Source organism: Leucoraja erinacea, chromosome 2 (assembly GCF_028641065.1).
Source record: "Leucoraja erinacea ecotype New England chromosome 2, Leri_hhj_1, whole genome shotgun sequence".
NCBI lineage: Eukaryota > Metazoa > Chordata > Chondrichthyes > Rajiformes > Rajidae > Leucoraja > Leucoraja erinaceus.
This window is the reverse complement of record NC_073378.1, coordinates 18,719,028-18,745,569: the sequence shown is the minus strand read 5'-3', so window position 1 is coordinate 18,745,569 and position 26,542 is coordinate 18,719,028. Positions and strand designations below refer to the sequence as shown.

Here is a 26,542-nt window from a genome sequence, read left to right as displayed (position 1 = left end):
TACTCTGGAAGCCAAGGAAATTGTAATTAATAGATGTCGTACTGTTTTAGTTTCAGTGTAGTATAAATTCAGGAGCTTGAAGCCAAGAAAAATGACTAATCACCTCAGTTTCTCCATTATGGATTTCACATAAATTGTTCCGTTTCTGAAAGAACAAGATTTGACACTGACAAGCACTTCCACAAACAGGCATGTGTTAAAAAGTGAAATACCCCAGGAACTCAAATCCAACCTGCTTCCAACAATTAGTGTACTGCAGTGGACGGTGGGCATTCTTATAGCATTCTACAGTGGGTCAATGGGAGAATTTCCTCCTCAGGCCTCATGAAGATGCCTTTCACATCCTTTCAGCCGTATTGACTAGTATCCCCACAACCAGATATCCACATTACCCCCTTTTCCCTACAATCACCACCTTCATCCAATAAGCTACACTTCTACTAACGCCCCCCCCCCCCACAAATCTTTCTGGGATTTTCCATTATTAAAGTTCAGTACAGGAACAGGTCTTTCAGACCACAATATCTGCACAGATTATGTTGCCAAGATCTCATCTGCCTGCACATGATCTATATCCCTCCATACCCTGCATATTCATATACCTTATAGTTATACTCTCTAGATTTTGATAGTCCCACCCTGGAAATAAAGTTCTGTGCCTCTCATAAGTTCTATACTCTCTCATACTTCTTTCAGGTCTCCCCTTAACATCTGGGGTTCAAGAGAAAATAATAGACAATAGGTGCAGGAGTAGGCCATTCGGCCCTTTGAGCCAGCACCGCCATTCAATGTGATCATGGCTGATCATCCCCAACCAGTACCGCCTTCTCCCCATATCCCCTGACGCCGCTATTTTTAAGAGCCCTATCTAGCTCTCTTTTGAAAGCATCCAGAGAATCTGCTTCCACCGCCCTCTGAGGCAGAGAATTCCACAGACTCACCACTCTCTGTGAGAAAAAGTGTTTCCTCGTCTCCGTTCTAAATGGCTTACTCCTTATTCTTAAACTGTGGCCCCTGGTTCTGGACTCCCCCAACATCGGTAACATGTTTCCTGCCTCTAGCGTGTCCAAACCCTTAACAATCTTATATGTTTCAATGAGATGCCCTCTCATCCTTCCAAACGCCAGAGTGTGCAAGCCCAGCTGCTCCATTCTCTCAGCATATGACAGTACCACCTCAATAGCAAGAACGTCCTTTCTCAAATTAGGTGACCAAAACTGCACACAGCAGTACAGAGCCCTAGTAGTCTCACTAGGGCTCTGTACAACTGCAGAAGGACCTCTTTGCTCCTATATTCGATTCCTCGTGTTATAAAGGCCATCATGCCATTTGCTTTGTTCACTGCCTGCTGTACCTGCATGCTTACTTTCATACTGATGTACAAGGACCCCCAGATCCCATTGTACTTCCCCTTTCCCCAACTTGACGCCATTTAGACAGTAATCCTCTGTGATGACACAAAGCTGGATGGCAGTATGAACTGTGAGGAGGATGCTATGAGAATGCAGGGTGACTTGGACAGGTTGGGGGAGTGGGCAGATGCATGGCAGATGAAGTTTAATGCGGATAAATGTGAGATTATCCACTTTGGTAGCAAAAACAGGAAGGCAGATTACTATCTAAGTAGCGTCAAATTGGGAAAAGGGGAAAGTACATTCTGGAGTTTAGAAGGATGAGAGGGATTCTCATTGAAACATATAAGATTGTTAAGGGTTTGGACACGCTAGAGGCAGGAAATGTTCCTGTTTAGAGCGGAGACAAGGAAACACTTTTTCCTCACAGAGAGTGGTGTGTCTGTGGAATTCTCTGACTCAGAGGGCGGTGGAGGCAAGTTCTCTGGATGCTTTCAAGAGAGAGCTAGATAGGGCTTAAAAATAACGGAGTCAGGAGATATGGGGAGAAGGCAGGCACGGGGTACTGGTTGGGGATGATCAGCCATGATTACATTGAATTGCGGTGCTGGCTCGAAGGGCCGAATGGCCTACTCCTGCAGCTATTGTCTATTGCTCGGATATATACAATACACCTTCTCTACTGCTCATGTTGTCACTTTCAGGGAGCTATGTTCCTAGATCCCAAGAACATTCTGTGCATCAGTGCTGTTAAGGGTCTGGCCATCAACCATATACCATCCCCTCTCATTCAACCCCCAATATACAATACTTCACACTTGCTCAGATTAAACTCCATCTGCAATTTCATGATTTAGTAGCATTTCCCTTTTGCCGGTTATCTGGCCAACCAGCTGTTTGCCAGGTAGGACATAAGACGTTTTAAACAATGAATCAATTCTGCTGTTAAGTTCAGTAAATCTTTTGCATCCCAGATTCTTTGGTTGTTTCAAACTGGTTGAAGTAGACACGGCCAACATCAGCCACTTTCCTGCAATGATTCTGATTCCTTCAGTTACTTAAGCAAAACTTAGTCATACAATTCATCAGGTAATCATGATGAATAATCAATCCAACGTCACACCAGGAATGATTAGATTCAGTTTTAGATTAGATTCCTACTAATGCTCAAACTTACATTTTATTTGTTAGGAGTCACTCTCAACATGTTCTTGTGTGTTAAAGGAACCTTCCTATTATTTGGCTTGATACGTATAATTCTACTTCACTTCATTTACTTTTACATCAATGGACATTAATGAACCTAATTTTTCATACATTTTTGAAATGTCTCAAATTTCTCCAGAATTATACTATCTCAACAACTGGCTAAAATGTGGAGAGGAAAGCTTACAATCCCTCATATTCCACTTGGGTAGCTTACAACCAAACGGTATGAACACTTAATTCTCCAATTTTAGGTAACTAAGCAAACACCACCTCGCCCCTTCCCATCGCCTCCATTACTTCCCCTTTTCCACCACTCCTGGTGTGCATGCATTTCTCACACTATCCACTACACCCTTCCCCTTTGTCTCATCCTCCTCCAACTATATCCGTTCCTCTGACCTCAATTTCACAGCTCTTAGTCATAGAAGCAGCGTCAAACAGCAGAGAACCAGGCACTTCACCCTACTTGCTCATGGCGACCAAGATGCCTCATCTAGGCTGGCCCAACCTCCCCGCGTTTGACCAATATCCCTCTAAACGTTTTCTGTCCATGTATCTGTCCAAATGTCTTTTAAATGTTGTTACGGTACCTGCCTCAACCACCTCCTCTGTCTGATAGCTCATTTCATATACCCACCATCCACTGTGTGAAAAAAATCCCCCTCAGATTCCTATTAAATCTTTCCCCTCCCAACTTAAACCAGGTTCTTGATTTCCCTACTCTGGGTAAAGGTCTGTGCATTCACCCTATGTATTCCCCTCATGATCTATACACCTTTATAAGAGCACCCCTCAGCCTCCTACACTCCATGAAATTGAGTCCAACCTCTCCCTACAGCTTAGGCCGTCAAGTCCTGGCAACATCTTCGTAAATCTTCTCGAACTCTTTTCAGCTTAACAATATCCTTCCTTTAGCAGGGTGACCAAAATTGAACATGATACTCCAAATGGGACCTCACCAATGTCTTGTACAACTGTAACATAGCATCCCAACTTCTATACTCAATACTCTGATTGATGAAAGCAAATTTGACCATGCAATCTACCTGTGACAGTACTTTCAAGGAACTATGTACTTGTACTCCTAGATCCCTCTGCTCTACAACACTCCCAAGGCCCCTACCCTTCACTGTGAAGTTCCTTCCGATTACTTTTTAAAACTTTGTACATATCTGCATTAAACTCCATCAGCCATTCCTCCAACACATGTCCAACTGATCAAGATCCTGCTGTAATTATTGATAACCATCTTTGCCATCAACAAAACAACCAACTTTAGAGTCATCTGGTAATGTATTATAACAATTTGCATGAGAATGTATATCATTGATGTAAACCACAAACAGCAATGATCCCTCGAGGCACCCCACTAATTACAGGCCTCCAGTCCAAAAAGCAACCCTCCACCATCATCCTCTGCTTCATTCCACAAAGCCAATCCTCTATTCAAACAACTAGCTTTCCATGGATCCATCATCATCATCGTTGAAAACATCAACGGGCACGGTGCCTTACAATGCTATGAATGACAGTGGTCGCAACTTCTGCTGAAGTTCCGTGGATCCCATTAGATCTAACCTTCCAAAGCAGCTTAGCATATGGAACCGTATCAAATGCCTTGCCGAAATCCAATTAGACAATGTCAACGGCTTTGCCCTCGTCAACCTTTTTGGTTACTTTGTCAAAAAATAAAATCAGAATCATAAGAGACGATTTCCCACGTGCAAAACTATACTGACTCACCCTAATCAGCCCATGTTTATCCAAATGCATATATATTTAATATCTCAGAATCCAATCAAGTAACTTGCCATCCACAGATGTTAGGCTCACTGTTCTACAGTTCCCAGGCTTTTCCTTGCACCACTTCTTAAATCGGGGCACAACATTAGTCACCCTCCAGTCTTCCTGCACTTCACTCGGGTCTAATGGGTGGAATCATGTATCTTAAAGTAGGTATGTTACAATACTTACCTTCAGCGGCGCTGCAATTCTGCCACTGGCTGTGTCCGCGATTTTGGCGCGTTTGGGGGGGGGGGTTAAAACGCAGTTTTCACTACCTGGTCCTGTATTAAATTTTGTTGGGAATGCAGGTTTTGGCTGAGGAATCGTTCCGACTGCCGTTTTGTATTTGTGTTTTTTTTAAATTCGCCCGACAAGTTATTTGCTGGAGTGATTTTAAAATCAGCTTCTGAAGCCGTCAACGCCGACAACGGGGACGGATTTTACGTAGGGGACGTAAAAGAAAGTAGTTTATTTTTATGTATAAAAGTGTTTCTTAAGATGTATTTAATTCACATTTATCAATTCACAAACCGGCAGTGTTTTTGCTGCAGATACGGGTTTAAATACACCGCAGTCACAACATTCCAATTGATAGCGTTCCAGAAAAACCCACTCGCAAGCTGATTTAAATGGCCATTAATTTACAGGTATTAAACATTAAATTCCTTCTATTTGGCCTATAAACCCATGACAATGAGATTTAAAAATTATGTTATATTGTGAATTCTTGTGTGAATGTTATTTGGACACTTAGGCTATATAAAAATGTTAATCTATTCTTAAGAAATGGATAGATGTTTAGATCTAGTAATTGAATTTTGTAATTAGCTACAATTGGGTAACTAACTAATTATATGCTTTCATTTCAATTTATCCAAGTAAGATTGTTTCATATTTGTTTCAGAATGCTTCAATCTAAAATAACTGAACATTTCTTTCAGTTCTCTTAATTTTTAAGAAAGTTATGGGCTTTTGACTGTTCTGATCACAGCTTTTATGTTAAGTCAATGAAAAAGCAATGGGGAACAAGATGCTAATTTCCAAGTATGGAAAATGGCCATAACTTTTTTAATACTGGAGATATGAAAGTGAATTAGGTGTCAAATTAAACTTATTTTTATGCTTTATCTGATGGGATAAATTACAGACTTGATTTTTAAAATCTCAAAATTTTGTAACATTGCTAGATGATCTTAACCAGGCCACCTGCAATTTCTTCTCTGGCTTCCTTTGGATATATCTGATCAGGCCCTGGAGATTTTTCAACCTTCATAGGTCGAAGGGTGCCCAGCACTTCCTCGGCTGTAATACAGACTGTCCTCAAGACATCTTCATTAACTGTTGCAAGATGCCAGGCCCTTCGGCCCAACCTGCCCACACCGGCCAACATGTCCCAGCTACACTCCCCCCCACCTATCAATCTATCATTTGCCTGACTTTGTCCCACCCCAACATCCCTTCCAACTGTCTCCCCCGCCACAATCAGTCTGAACAAGGTTCCTGACCCATAACATCATCTATCCATGTCATCCAGCGATGCTGCCTGACTGCACTGTTAGTCCAGCACTTTGTGACTTTCTTTATAAACCAGCACCTGCAGTTCCTTATGTCAAGCTATTCTTCCGTTCCTTCACACCTCTAAATAAATATTAAACACTCTATTGCATTTAATCCAACATAAAGAAGAGAAAATTACCCAATGGAAGAGAATTTCAAAACATGGATACAGTCAACCCTCATTTTACAGCTGTTTGACAAGGAAATTTGCTCCAGCAGAATTTCTAAATGACAATCCCAAAATTTGAGATATCAATAAGATTTGCTCTCATGGAATTTGTGTGGAATAAAATAAATAAACACCACACTTTTTTTCAATTTGTGTCTCTTGACATGTATGCAGATGGCTGTGTTACAAAATGCACAGCTCACCTGCACTGCATTTACTTTAAAGTTCTAACATATTCAATTTTAAAATAATTTACTCAAGATTGCTAATTTTTCAACTATATTCCAATTCAACAAAATACTTTTCCTTGGATTCTAATTTACAATATAGTAAATAGAGACGAGATTAAAAAGGTTATGTTAACCCAGAAATGAAGAATTAAGTAAATAAATTAGCATTACATGAACAAGAAGTTCAAACATTAAAGCTCTGGTGAAAATGCATAAATTCAAAGTAAATTTTGAAATTACATTATCTTTTAGCTTTAATCCAAGACAAATCCAACAAAATATTAATACAAATGATACAATACACTCAAATGGAAAATAAAGTACAATACTAAATAGCTTTACCGTGAAATGTCTTTAAATAATACTCTCAAGACACCCACCTCGTGTTTCAAACTTTGGTTCCTCTGAAAAACCGTCAAACGTAATTCACTACATTTCTTTTCTGAAGCAATGGGAATCTCAGTAATCATTTTACAATCAAATTTATATGAAATTAATTTGTTCAAATATTCAGCATGACTACTTTCACCCACATGCATCCAAATCGAGTGAACATATAAAAGTTCTCTGCACTGTTGTGAAAGCAAAATAAACTCAATAGTTCTTAATTCACTTAAGGTGTAGTTTCAAGTTACAAAATTTCCTGTTCAAATCCCAACATGCACAAGCACAAACACTAACACTGTCCCACCCATCACATGTGCAACAATAAAAGTCGTGTATGTAGCCATGACTACAGATCCAAAGGTATAGTATTTTAAAACTGGGAGAGCCTATAAAATGTAATTGCATTCATACTCAAATTAGCTATTGATTAAAAGTTCTACAACAATAAAGAAAATTGTAGAATGCTGTGCTAACCTTGAAAGCACTGTGAAAATTCTAACCTTCAACGATTTCAAACCTGATCCCAGTCTGGCTACTACTGCTTTAACTTGAGGTGAGTCAAGAGAGCAGGAGCACCTCCCAGGCTGCAGTTTGCTTCCTAAAATCACTTAAAGAAAGATGTAGAATTTTTAGTCACCTGATCCCTAGCCGATAAAAGTAAGAGAGAAGAACTGGAGTAATCAGCTGCCAATATTGTACCGCCTATGACCGGCACCTGGCATGTCAATCTGGACGAGCAGGAAACTTTGTGAAGAACGTAGCAGGCTTTCTTTGCAATTTGCAGGGAACTTCATTTCCATGGATTTTATTCAAATATCCTTCATCCGTTCATGTAACTAATTTTTACTCTCGTACATTTTAAAGTTTTACAAATAGGTGCAGTTTTTCCTTACTACGTTAGAACACAAGAACCCCCGACATAAGAGCAGTACTCGGCTATCTGGCCAACATGACTACTCCATCTACACTTTGTCTTGCCTCGGGGAAAACAGCAATATAATCATTTACACCCTGGTCATTCCCTTTACTCCCCTCTCCCATTGGGGAGAAGATAGAAAAGCTTGAAAACACAAACCACGAGATTCAGGACCAGCTTCCTCCCCAGTGCCATCAAACTATTGAATGTTCCTGGAGGTGGAGCCCCAATCTCCCAATATATCTCACTGCGGCCATTGCACATTTTTGATCTGCCCTTTCTCTGTAATTGTACTAAATATAACACTATATTCTGCACTCTGGCCATTTTGCTTATGTACTACCTTGGTACTTAATGTATGGTATGATTTTGCTTTTCTAGAACCAGATAGCTTATTTATGAAACAAACGTTCTAACTTGTCAGTTTCAGATATATTTTGTTAGTCCCATAAAGCTTTGGTCTTGTATTCTGGCACTAACTTTCTAAATACGACTGGTTGCATTATGGGTACTGAGATGTAGTGACTGGTGTTACATATCCTACAGATACAGGGGAAAGTACCTGGGGAGGGGGTGGTTTGGGTTGGAAGGGATAGGTACTCCCCCTCCCCCTAGACAGAACACCGAGAGAGTTCTACGGGTCGTTACCTTTCATCCCACCACCTCCATATTCAAATATAATTCGCCCACATTTCTGCCACTTTAACTTGATCCCACCACTAGTCACATCTTCCCATCCCCATTCCTTTCCAGTTTCCGTATGGACCATTGCCTCCGCAACTCCTTGATTCACTCGCCCCATCCCATCCAAAACTCTCCTTCTCCAAGTACTTTCCGCTGAATTCCTACGCAGGAGATGTAACATGCATCCCTACTCTTCTGCCCTCACATCCATCCAGGGATCCCAGCAGCCCTTCCAAGTGAAGCTGAGGTTCACATGCCCCTCTTCTAACCTCATCTATTGCATTCAGTGCTTCTAATATAGCCTCCTTTACATCGGCAAGACCAAGCGTAGATTAGGTGGCCGTTTCACCGAACACTTGCTCTCTGTCCACCTAGGCCTGCTGAATTTCCCGGTTGCTAACCATTTTAACGCCCATTCCCATTCCCATGCTGATCTTTCTGAACTGGGCCTTCTCCATTGTCAGAGTGAGACCACGTGCAAACTGCACCTTATATTCCGCTTGGGTAGCTTAACCCCCCCTCTTCCTCATTGGTGCGCACTCATTTCTCCCACTAACACATTCCTCTGTCCCATTTCACCAGTCTAATTGCACCTAAATCCCATACTCTGGCTTCACATTTCACTCTCTTTTTCCTCCTATCTTACAGCCTTTTGTCTTCTTTTCATTTCTTGCCTTTGCCCACCCATCTGCCAATCCAAACCTCTCTGACCTGTATCCACCTATCACTTGCCAATCCTTTTCCTGGCACCATTTCTTTTTCAGTTTTCTCCACCCATCAGTCTGAAGACAGTTTCGGCCCTAAAAAGTCACCTGTCCGTCTTCCAGAGTTGTTGCCTGATCCACTCAGTTGCGCCACCAATTTGTGTTTTGTTTTTAAAACTGAAGGGTCCTTTGTTCAAAATGTTACTGCCCGTTTTCTCTATTTTATGGAAAGTTCAGCAGCTAACAGCTGAAAATAAATCAAGTCAATGAAAACCATGCAAGCAAGCTAACTGCTTCATCAAATTTACTATTAAAATACAGAGCAGATAAATTCATTAGCCAAAGTTTCCATTTGGATCAGGATATTTACAATTACTGAATAGACAGAAAACAGAAGCACAGAAAATTTGCTTCAGTGGATAACTCACAGATATAAGCTTGGCAAAGCTTTGCTGCAACTGGAATGTCGTTAAATTTCAGGTCATTAAATAAATACAAAGAGAATGGTGAAGATATTAATCATTAAACCTGAGTATCAGTATGCCCAATTATCACTAAATTATTGTATAAAGTGCTTGTTCTAAAGGGTGTAAAACCAAGTGAATCCAACAGAATTCCCCCTGCAAGTAAGAAGGTAAACACCAATAAACTTACCAGCTGCAAGATGTCTTCATCTTTTGGCATAACACAAAGTTCCAGAACAGAATCACTGTAAAACAGGATAAACATATTCGTTCGTTTTACAGAGAAAGGTTGAACAAGTTAGGGCTTTATTCTTTGGAGCGCAGAAGGTTAAGGGGGAACTTGATAGAGGTCTTTAAATAATGAGAGGGATAGACAGAGTTGACGTGGATAAGCTTTTCCCACTGAGAGTAGGGAAGATTCAAACAAGGGGACATGACTTGAGAATTAAGGGACAGAAGTTTAGGGGTAACATGAGGGGGAACTTCTTTACTCAGAGAGTGGTAGCTGTGTGGAATGAGCTTCCCGTGAAGGTGGTGGAGGCAGGTTCGTTTTTATCATTTAAAAATAAATTGGATAGTTATATGGACGGGAAAGGTATGGAAGGTTATGGTCTGAACGCAGGTGTATGGGACTAGGGGAGAATACGTGTTCGGCACGGACTAGAAGGGTCGAGATGGCCTGTTTCCGTGCTGTAATTGTTATATATAGTTGCTTGTTTTGCCGCCTATAACTAGCAATGTTACAAAATTTTGAGATTTTAAAAATCAAGTCTGCAATTTATCCCATCAGATAAAGCATAAAAATAAGTTTAATTTGACACCTAATTCACTTTCATATCTCAAGTATTTAAAAAGTTACGGCCATTTACATACTCGGAAATTAGCATCTTGTTCCCTATTGATTTTCTATGGACATAACAAAAAAGCTGTGATCGTGGACAGTCAAAAGCCCATAACTTTCTAAAAAAAAATATAAGAGAGCTGAATGAAATTTTCAGTTATCATAGATTGAAGCATTCTGAAACAAATATAAAATAATCTTACTTTGATGACCTGAAATTAAAGCATATAATTAGTTAGTTACCTAATTGTAGCTAATTCCAAACTTCAATTACTAGATCTAAACATCTATCCATTTCTTAATAAATGATTAACATTTCTAAATAGCCTGTGTCCAAATAATATTCACAAATAATTCACAATAAAACATGATTTTTAAATCTCATTTACATTAATTTATAGGCCAAATGGAAGGAATTTAGTGTTTAATTGCTGTAAATTAAAGTCCATTTAAATCAGCTTTCTAGTGGGTTCCTGTGAACGCGCTGGTTTAGAACGTTCACATTGCGCTAGATTTGTGCCCTCAAATGCCCAGAAAAATACTGCGGGATTTAATGAGGCCCAAATTAGCTACTCGCAAAATTAAACTTTGTATAAAGGGATCTTAAGAAGCCCTTTTTAACGTAAAAATAAACAGCCTACCTTCCGTTTTCCCCTGTATGAGATCTGGCCCATTGTCGGCGGTCGCGGGTTTAGAGGTTCATTTTTAACCTACTATAACAATTAAATAAAGCCCTTAAAACTAATAATAGCTCAAACGAGGGAATCTTCCAGCGACTTTTCGTTAATAATTAACTAGGCTGAAAAACCTCGATTTGAACAGCCTAGGGAAATTCGCGTTTTAAACCCGCCCCCCTCTAAACGGCGCCAAAATCGCGCACACAGGCTGGGACAGATTTTCAGCGACCTTCAGGTACGTTTTGCAACATACCTACCATAACCAGAATGTTATACTAACAACTGAACTGGTGAAAATCCAATCTAATCCTCACCTTTCGGCTTCAATATGCTCAACTGCCTGGAATTTGAGGAAGGACATTCTTGCTACTGAGGGAGTGCAGCATAGGTTTACAAGGTTAATTTCCGGGATGGCGAGACTGTCATATGCTGAGAGAATGGAGCGGCTGGGCTTGTATACTCTGGAGTAGAAGGATGAGAGGGAAATCTTATTGAAACATATAACATTATTATGGGTTTGGACACGCGAGAGGCAGGAAACATGTTCCCGATGTTGGGCGAATCCAGAACCAGGGGCCACAGTTTAAGAATAAGGGGTAAGCCATGTAGAACGGGGACTAGGAAACACCTTTTCTCACAGAGAGTGGTGAGTCTGTGGAATTCTCTGCCTCAGAGGGTGATGAAGGCTGGTTCTCTGGATACTTTCAAGAGAGAGCTAGTATGGCTCTTAAAGATAGCGGAGTCAGGGGATATGTGGAGAAGGCAGGAACGGGGTACTGATTGGGGATGATCAGCCATGATCACATTGAATGGCGGTGCCGGCTCGAAGGGGCCGAATCGCCTACTCCTGCACCTATTGTCTATTGTTTAGCCGCTGAATTTAGTAACTTTCACAATCACAAGTTTTATAAAAAAATAAGTTTTATTTAATCTACACCATTTAACAACCAATTTCCGAAAACCTCATGGAAATACAATATAAATGAGAGTCAAGAGTGTTTTATTGTCATTTGGCCCAAAACAGAACAATTACATTTTTACTTGCAGCAACACCATTAGCATTTGACATGCTTCCACATGGTAGGCTGGTCTGAAAAGTTACTTGCATGGGATCAAAGGAGAGCTATCTGACTGGAAATAAAATTGACTTCATGGAAGGGTGATGGCGGAAGGTAGTTTTTCAGACTGCAGGCCTGTGACTAGCGGTGTGCCTCAGGGTTCAGTGCTGGGTCCACTGCTGCTTGTTATCTATATCAATGATTTGGATAAGTTTGCAGATGTCACTAAAGTGGGTGGCACTGTAGATGGCGAAGTTGTCACAAAGTGCACCAGGATCTTGTTCGGTTAGGTGGGTGGGCTGAAGAATGGTTATAATGGAGTTTAATGCAGAGAGGTGCAAGGGGTTAATTTTGGAAGTCAAAACAGGTCAGGACCTACACAGTGAATGGCAGGGCTCAGGGGAGTGCGGTAGAGCAGAGGGATCAACGAGTGCAGGTACATAGCTCCTTGAAAACAACGTCACAGGTAGATAGGGTCGTCAAGAAGGCTTTCAGCACATTGAACTTCATCAGTCAGAGTATCGAATATAGAAGTTGGGAGGTCATGTTACAGTCTTACAAGCCATTGGTGAGGCCACATTTAGTATATTGTGTGCAGTTTTTGTCACCATGTTATAGCAAAGGTGGAAAGGGTGCAGAAAAGATTTACGAGGATGTTGCCATACGAGGGCCTGAACTACAGGGAGAGGTTGAGCAAGCTAGGACTTTATTCTTCAGAGCGCAGGAGGATGAGGGATAACTGTGGGATAGGGTAAATGCTGTTCTTTTACCCAAAGTATGAGAAATCGAGAACGAGAGGACATAGGTTTGAGGTGAGAGGGGAAAGAGGTGTGTCAAAAGCCGGACAAACAGACTCAAGAAGAGTTTCTTTCCCTAGGCCATCAGAACTCTAAACTCCTCAAATATCCACACAACATGAAGAGATGCTGTCATCCATTCCACTATAAAACAGACCACTCAGCTAATATTTCTTCTTTTTTAATTATTTTAAAGAATTTATTAAATTAATACATTATTTTAATAATGAATTTAAAAAAAAATATTCTCCCAGTGCAATGTTCTACCTAGGTGTGATAAATATAATTTATCTACTATTTCAACCAGTTAAATAACATATTGGATGTGTTTTTATTTTGTTTTAACTTGTTTTGGTTGCACTGATCAGGAGTAGCTCTCCTAATTTTGTTGTATTTCTAAGTACAATGACAATAAAGGCTTATTATTATTATTTAATAGGAACCGGAGGGGCAACTCTTTTTTCTACACAGAGCGTGGTAGGTGTATGGAACAAGCTGCTAGGGGAGGTAGCTACTATCACAACGTTTAAGACATATTTAGACATGCATATGGAGAGGATAGACCAAACACAGGCAGGTGGGACCAAAGTAGATGGGGCATGTTGGTCAGCGCCAGGCAAGTTGGGCCGAAGGGCCTGTTTCCACATTGTGTGACTATAACAGCATAACAGGTTTGAGAATACATTACTCAATAAATAATATAATATAGACAAAAAAAGCACAATAAATAATAAAAGCAATATAGTGCCAAAATAAAACAATATAGTGCCAAAATAAAACAAAGCGCAAACAAGGATCAGGAAAATCCAGTTATTCTGCCATGTGTGTGTTAAATACCATATGGGAGTTCTACTGTCCCTCAGTATCAAAATTGCTTTTAGGTTACAAAGCTGTGGTTTCAAATCCCACTCCATAGATGTCATATTCAGTAGAGTACTGAGGGAAGTCCAGGTTGCCCATGATATCAGCAGCAGGAGAATGATGCTGTTCTTGCCAGAAGCAATTTAATAACCACAGCAGAGCAGGAAAGCCACCTGCTGCTAATGTGAGAATCACACCAATACCTTCATCATTTTTCCAAACTCTTGCATATCACTCAAAATAATTTTGATGGGTATGGGTTTTCTCCAGGAACTCCGGTTACCTCCCATGTTCCAAAGATGTACAGGTGTGTAGGATTAATTGGCTTGGTATAATTGACAAGGCCACCAACTAGTTGTTATATATTTAAGTCTCAGTCACACATGAGAGACAGTAGTCACACGTGTTTACATGATGTAAGCAGCAACTGAAGAACATGCTCTCACTGTCAACTTATAAAAATCAACGCTTGTGATTCTATTACATATCTTCAATCCATCAGAGGCGCTCAATTGTAATGCAGGAAGTCATCCAAAAGAATAGCAACCTCAACTCAGATAAAGTTACTTCATCTAAGCATGCACCACCTTAGGACTCCAGCACGTCATGCATCAAGTCCAGATGTTCACATCATGCAAGGATCAGGAAGATCGATAGTTTGGTTTGCACTTGGGGCCTCACACATCACATGCAAGCATAATTAGGTGAAGGAGAAAACAAAAATGGTGAACAGCCTGCAGAGGATAGAGGACAGAGGATACTTCAAGCTTCTGCCAGCTGAAAGGATGATTTGCTACTGACACACCGAACACATTAATGGAGATATTGGAGTAACATTGCTGACAGAATTTGCAGGCCTTTTTCTCAAGAAGAAAATGGCTATCTGCATGTACAACTAATGCATCAATCAAACAATGCAAACACATCTTCATCAAAAGCTTGCTGTAAATGGCAAGTTAAATGGGATGCATGATACTCTTGTTGTAACCATACAATGATCCACTGATTTATAGCAAATTGCTCGACAGCTCATTGATACAGGTAGCATCACGAGAACAATGATGGATATGGAAGTATGGACTTAAAACAAGATTTCAAAGTTTGTTCCTCTCTTCTTTTAGTCAGTCTGCTATATTCTGTTTCTGTCCTAATGCCAAAGTTTAATTCTGCACTGATGTGGATGGAGCAAAAAGGGGACAAGTACTTAAAGAGGATAGTTATAATTTTTTTTTAATTACATGCTGCAATTAAATGCTAAGGAGCAACAGTCACCTTCAGGCTGCCATTGATTGCCAGTAATATTAACTTTTCACTGAACTTTGTGATAATGAGATTATAATATCAATTATTAATACGGCAATCACAATTCTGAGATTCCATAGTCATTATACGTCAAAACAAAGAAACTTACTTTGTATTTCTTGTAGATTAGCATTTCTGACTCATTGTTTAATATGTATCATTAATTTACAAAAATTAAATAGCATTCATACCTTTCCTGAATCAAGGCAATAACTTGAGAATACGTTTTCCCAATAATGCTTTCCCCATTTACTTTGATAATCCGATCACCTGCGTTATAAAAAGAAAAGATTTCAGTGAAAAACTGATTACAGGAAATAACAGAATCTTAAAATAACAGAACTTTGCTTCACTACCTTGTTTAGTATAAACCTTCTTGTTCCTTTCGTTATATTTCTTATTTGACCTTAATTTACACATTACTATGACACAAACTATTTTTATGGGGTAAAATTGGCTATTTAAATAGCAAAGCAAATTTATCAACAAATTTATCTTAATATGGGCATATACACAGTGTTGTATTTTGGAAGATCAAAGGAAAGTAGACCATTAACGGCTTTGGTGGCAGAGTGGGGTAGGAGAGGCCGAGCGAGCGAGCGACGGACTGACAGGAATAATCAGTAACCAGTGAGAGTGGATGAAGCCCCACGGTGACTGAACCCATCCCACCGGCAGCAGCGGCCTAAAGAAAGCACAGTCCCCAGGGGTTACATCGTGAAGCACAACAACAGCCACGCTAACCGGACTGGGGGATGGATGAATAAGGGCTCGCTGGTGTACATTGCGAGCCGGGGTTAGTGTCAGAAGGCAGGGCTGGGGTGGCAGTATGAGTCGGAATGGCGTTGGCAGGCCCGTCGGCTATAACCGTGATGGGTTATAAAAGGGTCCATTAAAACTAGGGTTTAATGCATTTATTTTGGAAAATCAGAAAATCAGTTGGAAACATGGGTAGAGAAATGGCAAAGAGAGTTCAATGCAAACAAGGATGAGATGTTGCATCTCGGGAAGTTAAATGCAAGAGGAAAATATACATTAAATGGCACAAATTGTGTTGATGTATAGAGGGATCTTGAGGTACGTCTATAGTTCCCTAACAGTGGAAAGGCAAGTAGATAAGAATGGCGAAGATGGCATATGGCAAGCTTGCCTTCATTCTTCTTCCTAACTCTCTAAACTTGCGTTGCAGAAACTCTTCCTCTTCTTCCCGACATCGCTTGTGCCCACGTGCACAACTACTGCCGGCTTTCACCTTCCCTCTCGAGGATATTCTGAATTTGGTTTGTGATATCTTGAACCCTGGCACCAGGGAGGCCACCGACCATCCACGAGTCTCACCTGCCGCCACAGAATCTCCTGTCCGCACCTCGGGCAATGGAGTCACCCACCACTATAGCTCTGCCCAACGTCGGTCTCGCCAGTCGAGTGTCATCGCTAGGATTGGAGTCACCGACCTGTCCGCCGCTCGGTCTGGAAGCATCGTCTGCCCCAACAGCTCCCAAAAGGGTGTACCCGTTTCCACTGGGATCTCCTGCACTCCATGGTTATTCCCCTTTCTCACAGTCATCCAACTTCGCTCTTCCTGTATCCTAGGCGTGACAACCTCACTGTAGGTCCTGTTCAGGAAACTCTCGTTTTCCCAGATGGCCCCGAGGTCATCCAGCTGCTCCAGTTCCCTAACACGTTTGTTCAGGAACTGCACCTGGACACAATTTCTGCAGGTGTAGTTTCCAGAAGCACCAGCAGTGTCCCTGTCTTCCCACATCCTGCAGGAAACACACTGCTCCAACATGCCTGCCATTTCTTCAGAAGACAAAAGTCACAATTTCAAACAAGTGTAGCCTCCTTGCCTCAGCCTCCCCGTGGAAGACTCTTGAGCCAAAGACTCGCACTTTTCTCTCAAGGCACTTCCAGAGTATGAACAGGCAGAGAATGGAAGGATATAGACATGTGTAGGCAGATGGGATTAATTTCATTTGGCATCATGCTCGGTACAGACCTCTTGGGCTGAAGGGCTAGTCCATGTATTATACTGTTATACTCGTATTTACAGTGCAAATACGAGTACGGGCAAGAGATTTCAATTACCATACGTGGATGATTAGAGTCTTTTATATAGATCATTTTTCCATCTGCATTTTTTCAAATGTCAAAAATGTGGTTTAAAGGTATTTAATTAAGCTATCATTATATAGTTTATACCTGCAGAGATATTTTTTAATAGAATATTAAATATTAAACCTTCTGTAAAATGCATATTAGCACCAATACTCACCCAACTCAATGTACCAAATATATACATCATTCAAAACACTGACATAACTTCAGTCAAAATAATATAGAACAAAAAAAAATGGTTACCTGTACATAACCCAGCTCCATGTGCTGGTCCACCTTCCTTAACCTGCTTTACAAAAATAGTGTCCATTGGTTCCAATTTGCCTCTGGTTTGTGCTGTAAAATGAAAGCAGACTTGTGAATTAATTTAAAATGAGGAAATGTTTCTCACATAATTCAGGTACCAGAAACGTGGTGACCCTTGTATACTGCCTCAGTGTAATCTACTACTCCTACACTCTTGTACTTAAGACTACTTAATTATGCCTATGTACAGTAAGATTTTTACTGAACTGTATGCAAAAAAGGAATTTCATTGTATCTGTGTACGTGTGACAATAAAGTACCATTGAACCATTAATAATCTGGTTAACCATTTTAGCATCTCTGGAGAGAAGGAATGGGTGACGTTTTGGGTCGAGACCCTTCTTCAGACTGGTTAAGAATAGGGAAACGAGAGATATAGATGGTGATGTGGAGAGGTAAAGAACAGTGAACGTAAGATATGCAAAAAAGTGATGATGATAAAGGAAACAGGCCATTGTAAGCTGTTTGCAGAGTGAAAATGAGAAGCTAGTGTGACTTGGGTGGGGGAGGGATAGAGAGAGAGGGAAGGCCGGGGCTACCTGGTCAGAGAAATCAATATTCATACCACTGGGTGTAAGCTGAAATAAACTATTGACTGACGTCTATTACAAACCCAGACTCCCACAACTATCTCACCTACACTTCCTGCCATCCCTGCTTCCTGCAAAGACTCTACCTCCAAATTCCTCCATCTATGCCGCATCTGCGCCCAAGTTGAGGTGTTCCATACTAGACCATCAGAGATGTCCTCATTCTCTAGGGAGCGGGGGTAGTTGTGGGAGTCTGGGTTTGTAATAGGTCAGTCAATAGTCTATTTCTTGTGATAGAGACTGTGAGATCAAGAAATGGGAGGGAGGTGTCAGAGATGGTCCAAGTAAATTTGAGTCTTGTGATAGAGACTGCTCAATCTCTACTGCACATCTTGCCACCCAGCTTCCTGCAAGTACTCTATCCCCATCTCTCATACTAGAACATCTGAGATGTTCAAGTTCAAGTTTGTGAGTTTATTGTCATGTGTCCCTGTATAGGACAATGAAATTCTTGCTTTGCTTAAGCACACAGAACATAGTAGGCATTTACTACAAAACAGATAAGTGTGTCCATATACCATGATATAAATATATACACGCATGAATGTATGAATGAATACACACATGTCCTCATTCTTTAAGGAACAGGGGTGTCCCTCTCCCATCATATACGAGGCCCCCACTCGTGTCTTCTCCGTACCGCGCAGCTCTGCCCTTGCTCTCCCTCCCACTAGTCACAACAGAGACCCCCCTAGTCATTCCACCCCATCAGCTGTCGCATACAACACATAATCTTCCAAAATTTCCGTTACCTTTACGGGATCCCATCACTAGCAACATTTTCCCATCTCCACCCCTTACCGCCTTCCGCAGAGACCGTTCCCTCCGCAACTACCTGGTTAAATGATCCAGTCTCACCCAAACCAACCTCTCCCCGGGCACTTCCCCTACAACCGCAGAAGATCCAACACCCGTCGCTATACCTCTTCCTTCTACTCTGTCCAGGGACCCCTGACAGTCCTTTCAGGTTAGGCAGAGGTTCACTTGCACCTCCTCCAACCTCATCTACTATATCCGTTGTTCAAGATGTGGACTCTTTTACATCGGCAAGACCAAACGCAGACTGGGCGATCTTTTCGCAGAACACCTTCGCTGGAACAAACCTAATCTCCCGGTTGCTGGACACTTTAATTCTGCTTTCCATTCCTACACCATACTGTCCTCGGTCTCCTCCATTATCAGAGTGAGGCTAAATGCAAATTGGAGGGACAGCATCTCATATTTCGCTTGGGCAGCTTACAGCCCAGTGGTATGAATATTGATTTCTCTCACCAGGTAGCCTAGGCATTCCCTCTCTCTATCCCTACCCCCCCCCCCCCCCCCTCCACACCCAAGTCGCACTAGGTTCTCATTTTCACCCTACATGATGAGGCGTTCCACACCAGGACATCTGAAATGTCCTCACTATTCAGGGAACGGGGGTTCCCCTCCTCCACCATAAATGAGGCTCGCACCAGGGTCTCTTCCATACCCCACAACACTGCTCTCTCTCCCCATCCCCGCACTCGCAACAAGGGCCGAGTCCCCCTAGTCCTCACCTTTCACCCCACCAGCCGTCACATACAAAAAATAATCCTCCGTCAGTTTCGCCACCTCCAACGTGACCCCACTACTCGCCACATCTTCCCATCTCCCCCCATATCTGCCTTCCGCAAAGACCGCTCCCTCCATAACTCCCTTGTCAATTCTTCCCTTCCCTCTCGGTCCACCCCCTCCCCGGGCACTTTCCCTTGCGGCCGCAGGAGATGCAACACTTGTCCCTTTGCCTCCCCCCTCGACTCCGTTCAAGGACCCAAGCAGTCGTTCCAGGTGCGACAGAGGTTTACCTGCATCTCTTCCAACCTCATCTATTGCGTCCGCTGCTCTAGATGCCAGCAGATCTATATCGGTGAGACCAAGCGGAGGTTGGGCGATCGTTTCGCCGAACACCTCCGCTCGGTCCGCAATAACCAAGCTGACCTCCCGGTGGCTCAGCACTTCAACTCCCCCTCCCACTCCGCCTCCGACCTCTCTGTCCTGGGTCTCCTCCATGGCCACAGCGAGCAGCACCGGAAATTGGAGGAACAGCACCTCATATTCCGTTTGGGGAGTCTACACCCCCGGGGCATGAACATCGAATTCTCCCAATTCTGTTAGTCCTTGCTGTCTCCTCCCCTTCCTCAGCTCCCCTGCTGTCTCCTCCCACCCTCCAGCCTTCTGGCTACTCCTCCTTTTCCCTTTCTTGTCCCCACCCACCACCACCCCCGATCAGTCTGAAGAAGGGTTTCGGCCCGAAACGTTGCCTATTTCCTTCGCTCCATAGATGCTGCTGCACCCGCTGAGTTTCTCCAGCTTTTCTGTGTAACCTGCTGTTTTCTTTATCATCTTAACTTTTTTGCATATCTTGCATTCATTGTTCTTTATCTCTCCACATCACTGTGATATATCTTGATTCCCTTATCCCTAACCAGTCTGAAGAAGGGTCTTGACCCAAAACGTCACCTATTCCTTCTCGCCAGAGATATTGCCTGTTCCACTGAGCTCTTTGTGGCTATCTTCGGTTTAAAGCAGCATCTGCAGTTCCTTCTTACACACAAACTTAATTTTAGATCCCTTTGTGTATTTATAGAAGTGATGAAGTGAATGTTGGCAAAACACAAATAAAAGGTTACATAACACAAGTTCAAATGGAATCCAAGAACTATGCCTTTTCTACTGATCATGAAGAACATTACTATTTTTCTACCTCCATACATTTTCCAGTACTATTCTAATACCATTAATTTCCAGAAATTTATCAATTCCCGTTTTGAATGAACTCAATGACCAAAATTTCATTCGCCTCTGGAATAAAGAATTCCAAAGATTCACCACCCTCAAAGAAGTAATGGCTTTTCTTCGCAATAACAGTCAGTCTTCTCCTTATTCCCAAACTGTCCTGGACTCCTCAGCCAAGCAAAACATTCTCCCAGCATCCAGCCTGTCAAGGCTTGCAAGAATGTTTGTAAATTTCAGTATTACCTTCTCTCATTCTTCTAAATTTTGGAGAATACAGGCCTAGTCTAAACAATCTCTTCTTATAGTCTGGTGAATCTTCAGTGAATTCTCACTTTAGCAAGTACATAATTTCTTAGGTAAGAAAGCGCAAGAGACCAAAACTGTACACAAAAATCTAGATGCAGTCTCACCGCAGACCCATACACGTGGAATAAGACTTCCTCACTTTTAATTAAACTGTTCTCATAATAAAGGGCAACTTACTATTTAATTATTTACCCTTTTGCTGCACTTAGATGCACTCGACTATCAGCAACTTGACTTTATAAGCATACCTAGATTCCTGTGAACATCAACAACATTTAAAAGATACTGGACAGGTACATGGATGGGAAAGGTTTAAAGGGGTATGGGTCAAACACGGGCAGGTGGACTAGTGTAGATGGGATATCTTGTTCAGCATAGGCAAGTTGGGATTCTTTCTGGGCTGTATGACTATGATTCTAACTTATCATTTAAGAATATCTCGCTTGTTTCGTACACCAAAATGACCTGCACATTTTTTACAAATTATATACCATCTTGCCCATTCACTTATTTATATCTCTTTGAAACCTCTCTACTTCTTCCTTTACTATCCAATTTCAGTGATTTAAATAGGATTTGAAAAGTATTAAAATTTAAACATTTTAACATAAATATACTTCAAGTGTTTTAAAGTGTTTATTATCTGAGACATATAGATACATCTATAGTTGAAAACGTTTTTGACAACACGAGCTATTGGCATCTTGGGGTGGAGTGTGGGGTGCTTTTCTGGTTCTGCCACTTAAAGCCTAGGCATTAGTTGGCCACTCTGCAGGACAGCTGTGACAGTATCATCTGGAATTCAATTTGTCCCAAGGGACCATTATTGCAGTCATTGAACTTTGTCAATGGAAATGACGCGATACAATGCTGAGAACGATATTCTGCACTCTGTATCTTTTCCTTTACTCTATTTATTGTATGAGAGTTTGATTTGATTGTATTTATGTATAGTAAATCTGATCTGTTTGGATAACATGCAGACCATAGATTTTCACTGTACCTCGGTGGTACAAGCGACAATAACAAACTTAAACCTACCAGTCATATAAATTCAATGTTTTGGGGAAAAATTGAAACACAATGTGCAAATAACATTTTCTTCCCAATATTTATCTTTTTAAGATATATTTTGCTTTATTTCTCAGTTTTGGTCATCCACTCTAAGTGCAAATAAGAAGACATGAAATTGAGCTTCAGAAGTTTCTGCTACTTTGTCATTTATATTAATGACAAAGTTTTAGTACAACGAGTAATATCCAAGACACCTATTTGTCATCTGCATTGCAGATTCATGTACTGGCCACTGGGTGATGGTGTAGACCCAATTTCTACATCATTTTCTGATTTGGCTGTTTAACTTGATTTCCTTTTTCATAATCTTACTTTGATTGATTACCTACTTTCCCTTCTTATTTTTTGCTTTTCGTACTTAACTAACATTTTTTCTTCCCTCACATCACTATCTTACGAGAGGACATGGCTTAGGGGAAGAGGGGGACAATTTTAAGGAGATGCGATGGGCACCGTGTTTGGTACATTGAGAGTAACAGGTGCCTGGAATATGCTGCCAAGGGCAGTGTGGAAGCATTTAGGCTTATAGATTGCACATATAGAAGGAATGGATTTGAATCCCATGCAGGCAGAGGGATGAGATTCATTTGGCATCATGTTTGGGACAGATATGGTGCGTCAAAGGGCTTATTCCTGTGCTGTACTGTTTCTATGGGTATTTGGGAAAGTAAAAGTAGAATTGTGCTCAATACCAGTTTGCTTGCTCATGGTAACAGTTAAAAAAATTGACCCCACACTTTCCATTCAATATTCCAGCCTACAAAAGTAAATAAAGACTGAGACATAGGTCCATAAAGAATACAACAAAGGCACAGAATGCATATATTTCAATTATCTGTAAAATCAAGTGGAAACCTTTTTGCAAGAATCTCCCACTTGGTTACTATGACTGAGAAAATTTAAGATGATTACAAAAAATAGTCGCTGGCTATCTGAAAAAAAACTGAGAATGCTTAAACACTCAGCACATCAGCCAGCACATGGGAAAAGAGAAACAGAGGCAACGTCTGCCCTCTGACAGAATGAAGACAGCGAGAAGACCATGTTGTTACAAGCTGCAGATGAGGTGGGATAGGTTATGTCCATTGTCACCATTATGAGCAGCTGTAAAGGGTCATCCAGTTGATGGACAGTTAGGAAGTTAAAATATGAACAAAAAAAAACATTAAATGACGTGAAATGCAGGGTGGTAGAATATGACCAGCAAATCAAGAGTAATGAAGAGAGAACAACTGAGTCAATATCACGCAAAGATGACTTCTAAGAAGAAAAAACTAAAATGTTGAGTTGTTTTTTTTTCCCCACAGATGTTGCCTGGCTTGCTGTATGTTTCCAGTCATTTCCATCTTTATTTGAGAATACTGACTTTATGAAAAGTAGCAATTGATGACATTTTTCTTTTGTGGGACACTGCAGGCTGCCACAAATGAGGAATAACGAGCCTTTTTCAAAGCAAGTTCAAGTTCAAGTGAGTTTATTGTCATGTGTCCCTGATGGGACAATGACATCCTTGCTTTGCTTCAGCAAGATGATGTTATAAACAAGTTTGTATAAACAAGGTCAGGAGGTAGTTGGGAGAGGGCAGGGTGGGGCAGGAGGAACATAACTATTACACTTGCTGCAGATTTTCCTTGGTAATTAATTTCCTTCCTTGATGGATGATTAAAATTCTTCTGCAGATAAAAGTTTTGATAAATGCCTTTAGGAAGGAGGGGTAGGTAGAAGAGAATGATGAATTATGCCCCCAACTACTCATGCAAAGGTTCCGTTTGATATCCACAGGTATGGGGATTAAATGGGCTTATTAGGTTTTGTAACATTTTAAAATGATTCAATCTAGTCGAGATGTTGGAGATTATAAGATTAGAACTGCTCCCCATGGATACAATGTATGAATAACATATCCTTCCCAAAAGTTCTTTTTGAGATAATTTGTTTACAGATTATAGTCCAGTGTTGATCAAAACTCAATTTTAGGAAATGCCATTAAAAATTAAAATTCAAACCAGAAAAGGATGTTAGTAACAGTGATTAAATATGGGGGGGGAGAGGGACTCGTTCATTTTCTGTGCTTACTTCAGATTTCCAGCTGCTAATGGTTTAGTTGCTTAAAAAATCCTTGAAGAACTGGGTAGAAGGGAGGGGCCCCACCGACTCTTGTTGTATCAGCACAATTAATTAACTAACACCTTACAAGTGACCGAGATGACAAGTAAAACCGAGATGAGAAGAACTTTTTTCACACAGAGAGTGGTGAATCTCTGGAACTCTCTGCCACAGAGGGTAGTCGAGGCCAGTTCATTGGCTATATTTAAGATGGAGTTAGATGTGGCCCTTGTGGCTAAGGGGATCAGAGGGTATGGAGAGAAGGCAGGTACGGGATACTGAGTTGGATGATCAGCCATGATCATATTGAATGGCGGTGCAGGCTCGAAGGGCCGAATGGCCTACTCCTGCACCTAATTTCTATGTTTCTATGTTTCTATGACAGGTCATATCACTATTTGTTTACTATGTGCTATTTGTTTTAATTTACAGCTTCAATTTTTTTTCTCTTCAGTTATGACAATGCATTTTAAGTACAAATACGAAGTCATGAAATTGAACTGCAAAATTATCTGGCTATTTTTGGCTTGGAAGCAGTACCCAGACATGAACGCAATTGGACTGTTAGAATAAAATTTACGAGGCACGATAAAATGCTTCCTGGAAAGGAACTCGGTGCCTAACTCAATCCTGCCAATGGGCGACTCAAGTTCCACACTACATAACTGTGTCTTCATCATCATCATCATCATCGGCGGTCACTGAAATCGAGTATGACTGTCCTCTCCTCTCCGTAGGGTTGTCTACTTGTGAGTCTGCAGATGTCTGTAGAGGCCGATCTGCGATCCACACACCTTGGTGCAATGTGGGTAGTTGAGACTGGCGATGGTTGGTAGTCGTCGAGCCCCCTTCACTCTCTCCTTACGGTGCTGTCGCTTTGTCTCTGCATCATGGCATAGTTCCATTTTGTGACATGCAGCTCCTTCCTACACAGATTTCCTCCAGAATCGCCTGTCCAGTACAATGTGCTCCCAGTTGCTCGATGTGATGTGGAATTTCTTCAGACTGTTCTTGACGTTGTCCTTAAAGCGTTTCTTTGGCCCGCCGGGGGATCGCCGACCTTCCTTCAATTGAGAGTACAGGATTTGTTTAAGGGAGACACATGTTGGACATGCGGATGACAAGGCCAGTCCATCGAAGTTGGTGCTGCATCATGTGGGGGTGATGCTGGTCATGTTGGCTTCCTCCAAAACGCTGATGTTGGTGCGTTTGTCCTCCCAGCTGATCCTCAGAATCTCTCGTAAGGATCTTTGATGGTATTGTTCCAGGGCTCTCAGGTGCCTGCTGTAGGTGGTCCATGACTCGGCTCCATACAACAGGGTGGAGAGGACAACGGCTCTGTAGACCAGCAGTTCTGTTTGAGCCTTTAGGTCTCAGTCTTCAAAGACTCTTTTTCTGAGTCTGGCGTAAGCTCCGATGGCACAACTCAGGTGATGGTTGACCTCAGAAGCGATGCCAGCTATTGAGGAAAGAATACTGCCAAGGTAGGGGAAGTGGTCAACGTTTTCAAGAGTGGTGTTGTCCACTTTTATAGTGGGCTGGGTCGACGGCTGATTGGGTGGAGGTTGATGTAGGACCTGGGTCTTCTTGATATTTAAGGCTAGGCCCATGGCTCTATATGCCGTGGCAAAGACATGCAGGATGCCCTGGTCCTCTACAGAGTGTGCTGCAATGACGCAGTCGTCCACGTACTAAAGCTCCATGATGGTGGTGTTACTGACTTTGCTGTTGGCCTTCAACCTATTAAGGTGGAACAGGTCGCCTGCGTACCCCGGGACTGGCTGCAGTTCCCAGATAGCGAAAACTAATTGAAAAAAAAAAAAAAACGGCGGCGGCCGTACGAGTTCGGGTTACGGACCGGATCCGGGTGTAGGTTGCCGACCCGTGTTAGGCCTCAATGTGTCCCCCCCACATGTTTTAAAAGTGATTTGGCCCAAGTCTATCTTTCTTGGCTAGCAAGCTAACCTTCCGTCTCCAAGACGCAGGTAAATTTTCGGGCCTTATTTTAGGGTAAAAAATAGCGTCTTCATTGCCGGGAAATACGATAATCTTATTTATAGCAAGTTGTTGAGCATTCACACAGTCAACTGGATGCAGTCATCTTTGTTTGTCTACTTCCAACAGGGTAATTGGTAAGGAAAAGGAAACCTCATCCAAACTTAAATTCATTTATGAAAGTTATTTGAAATCTAACAATAAAACTGCGACATAACTAACTCACTACCCAGCAATTAAATTTATGCCTAAAGCCTTCTGACTAGCAGTGAACTGAAAATATAGGTCAAATCTCCT

The 26,542-nt window shown here is 41.6% G+C and overlaps 1 protein-coding gene across 5 annotated transcripts in view; it reads right to left on the bottom strand.

Moving 5' to 3' along the window:
* LOC129707346 (rho GTPase-activating protein 21-like) overlaps positions 1–26,542 on the bottom strand; it is a 159,119-nt gene that overhangs the window by 77,211 nt on the left and 55,366 nt on the right. For 3 of the 5 annotated variants that reach the window (XM_055652324.1, XM_055652314.1, XM_055652332.1), the window contains exons 5-8: positions 17,355–17,447; positions 15,185–15,263; positions 9,648–9,702; positions 104–145 (exon numbers count right to left, since the gene is read on the bottom strand). In XM_055652324.1, the coding sequence (XP_055508299.1) occupies positions 104–145; positions 9,648–9,702; positions 15,185–15,263; positions 17,355–17,447 (269 nt within the window). Of the gene's footprint in view, positions 1–103; positions 146–6,682; positions 6,993–9,647; positions 9,703–15,184; positions 15,264–17,354; positions 17,448–26,542 lie in introns of those variants that run through there. The other 2 variants (XM_055652340.1, XM_055652348.1) reach the window with 2 other exon arrangements.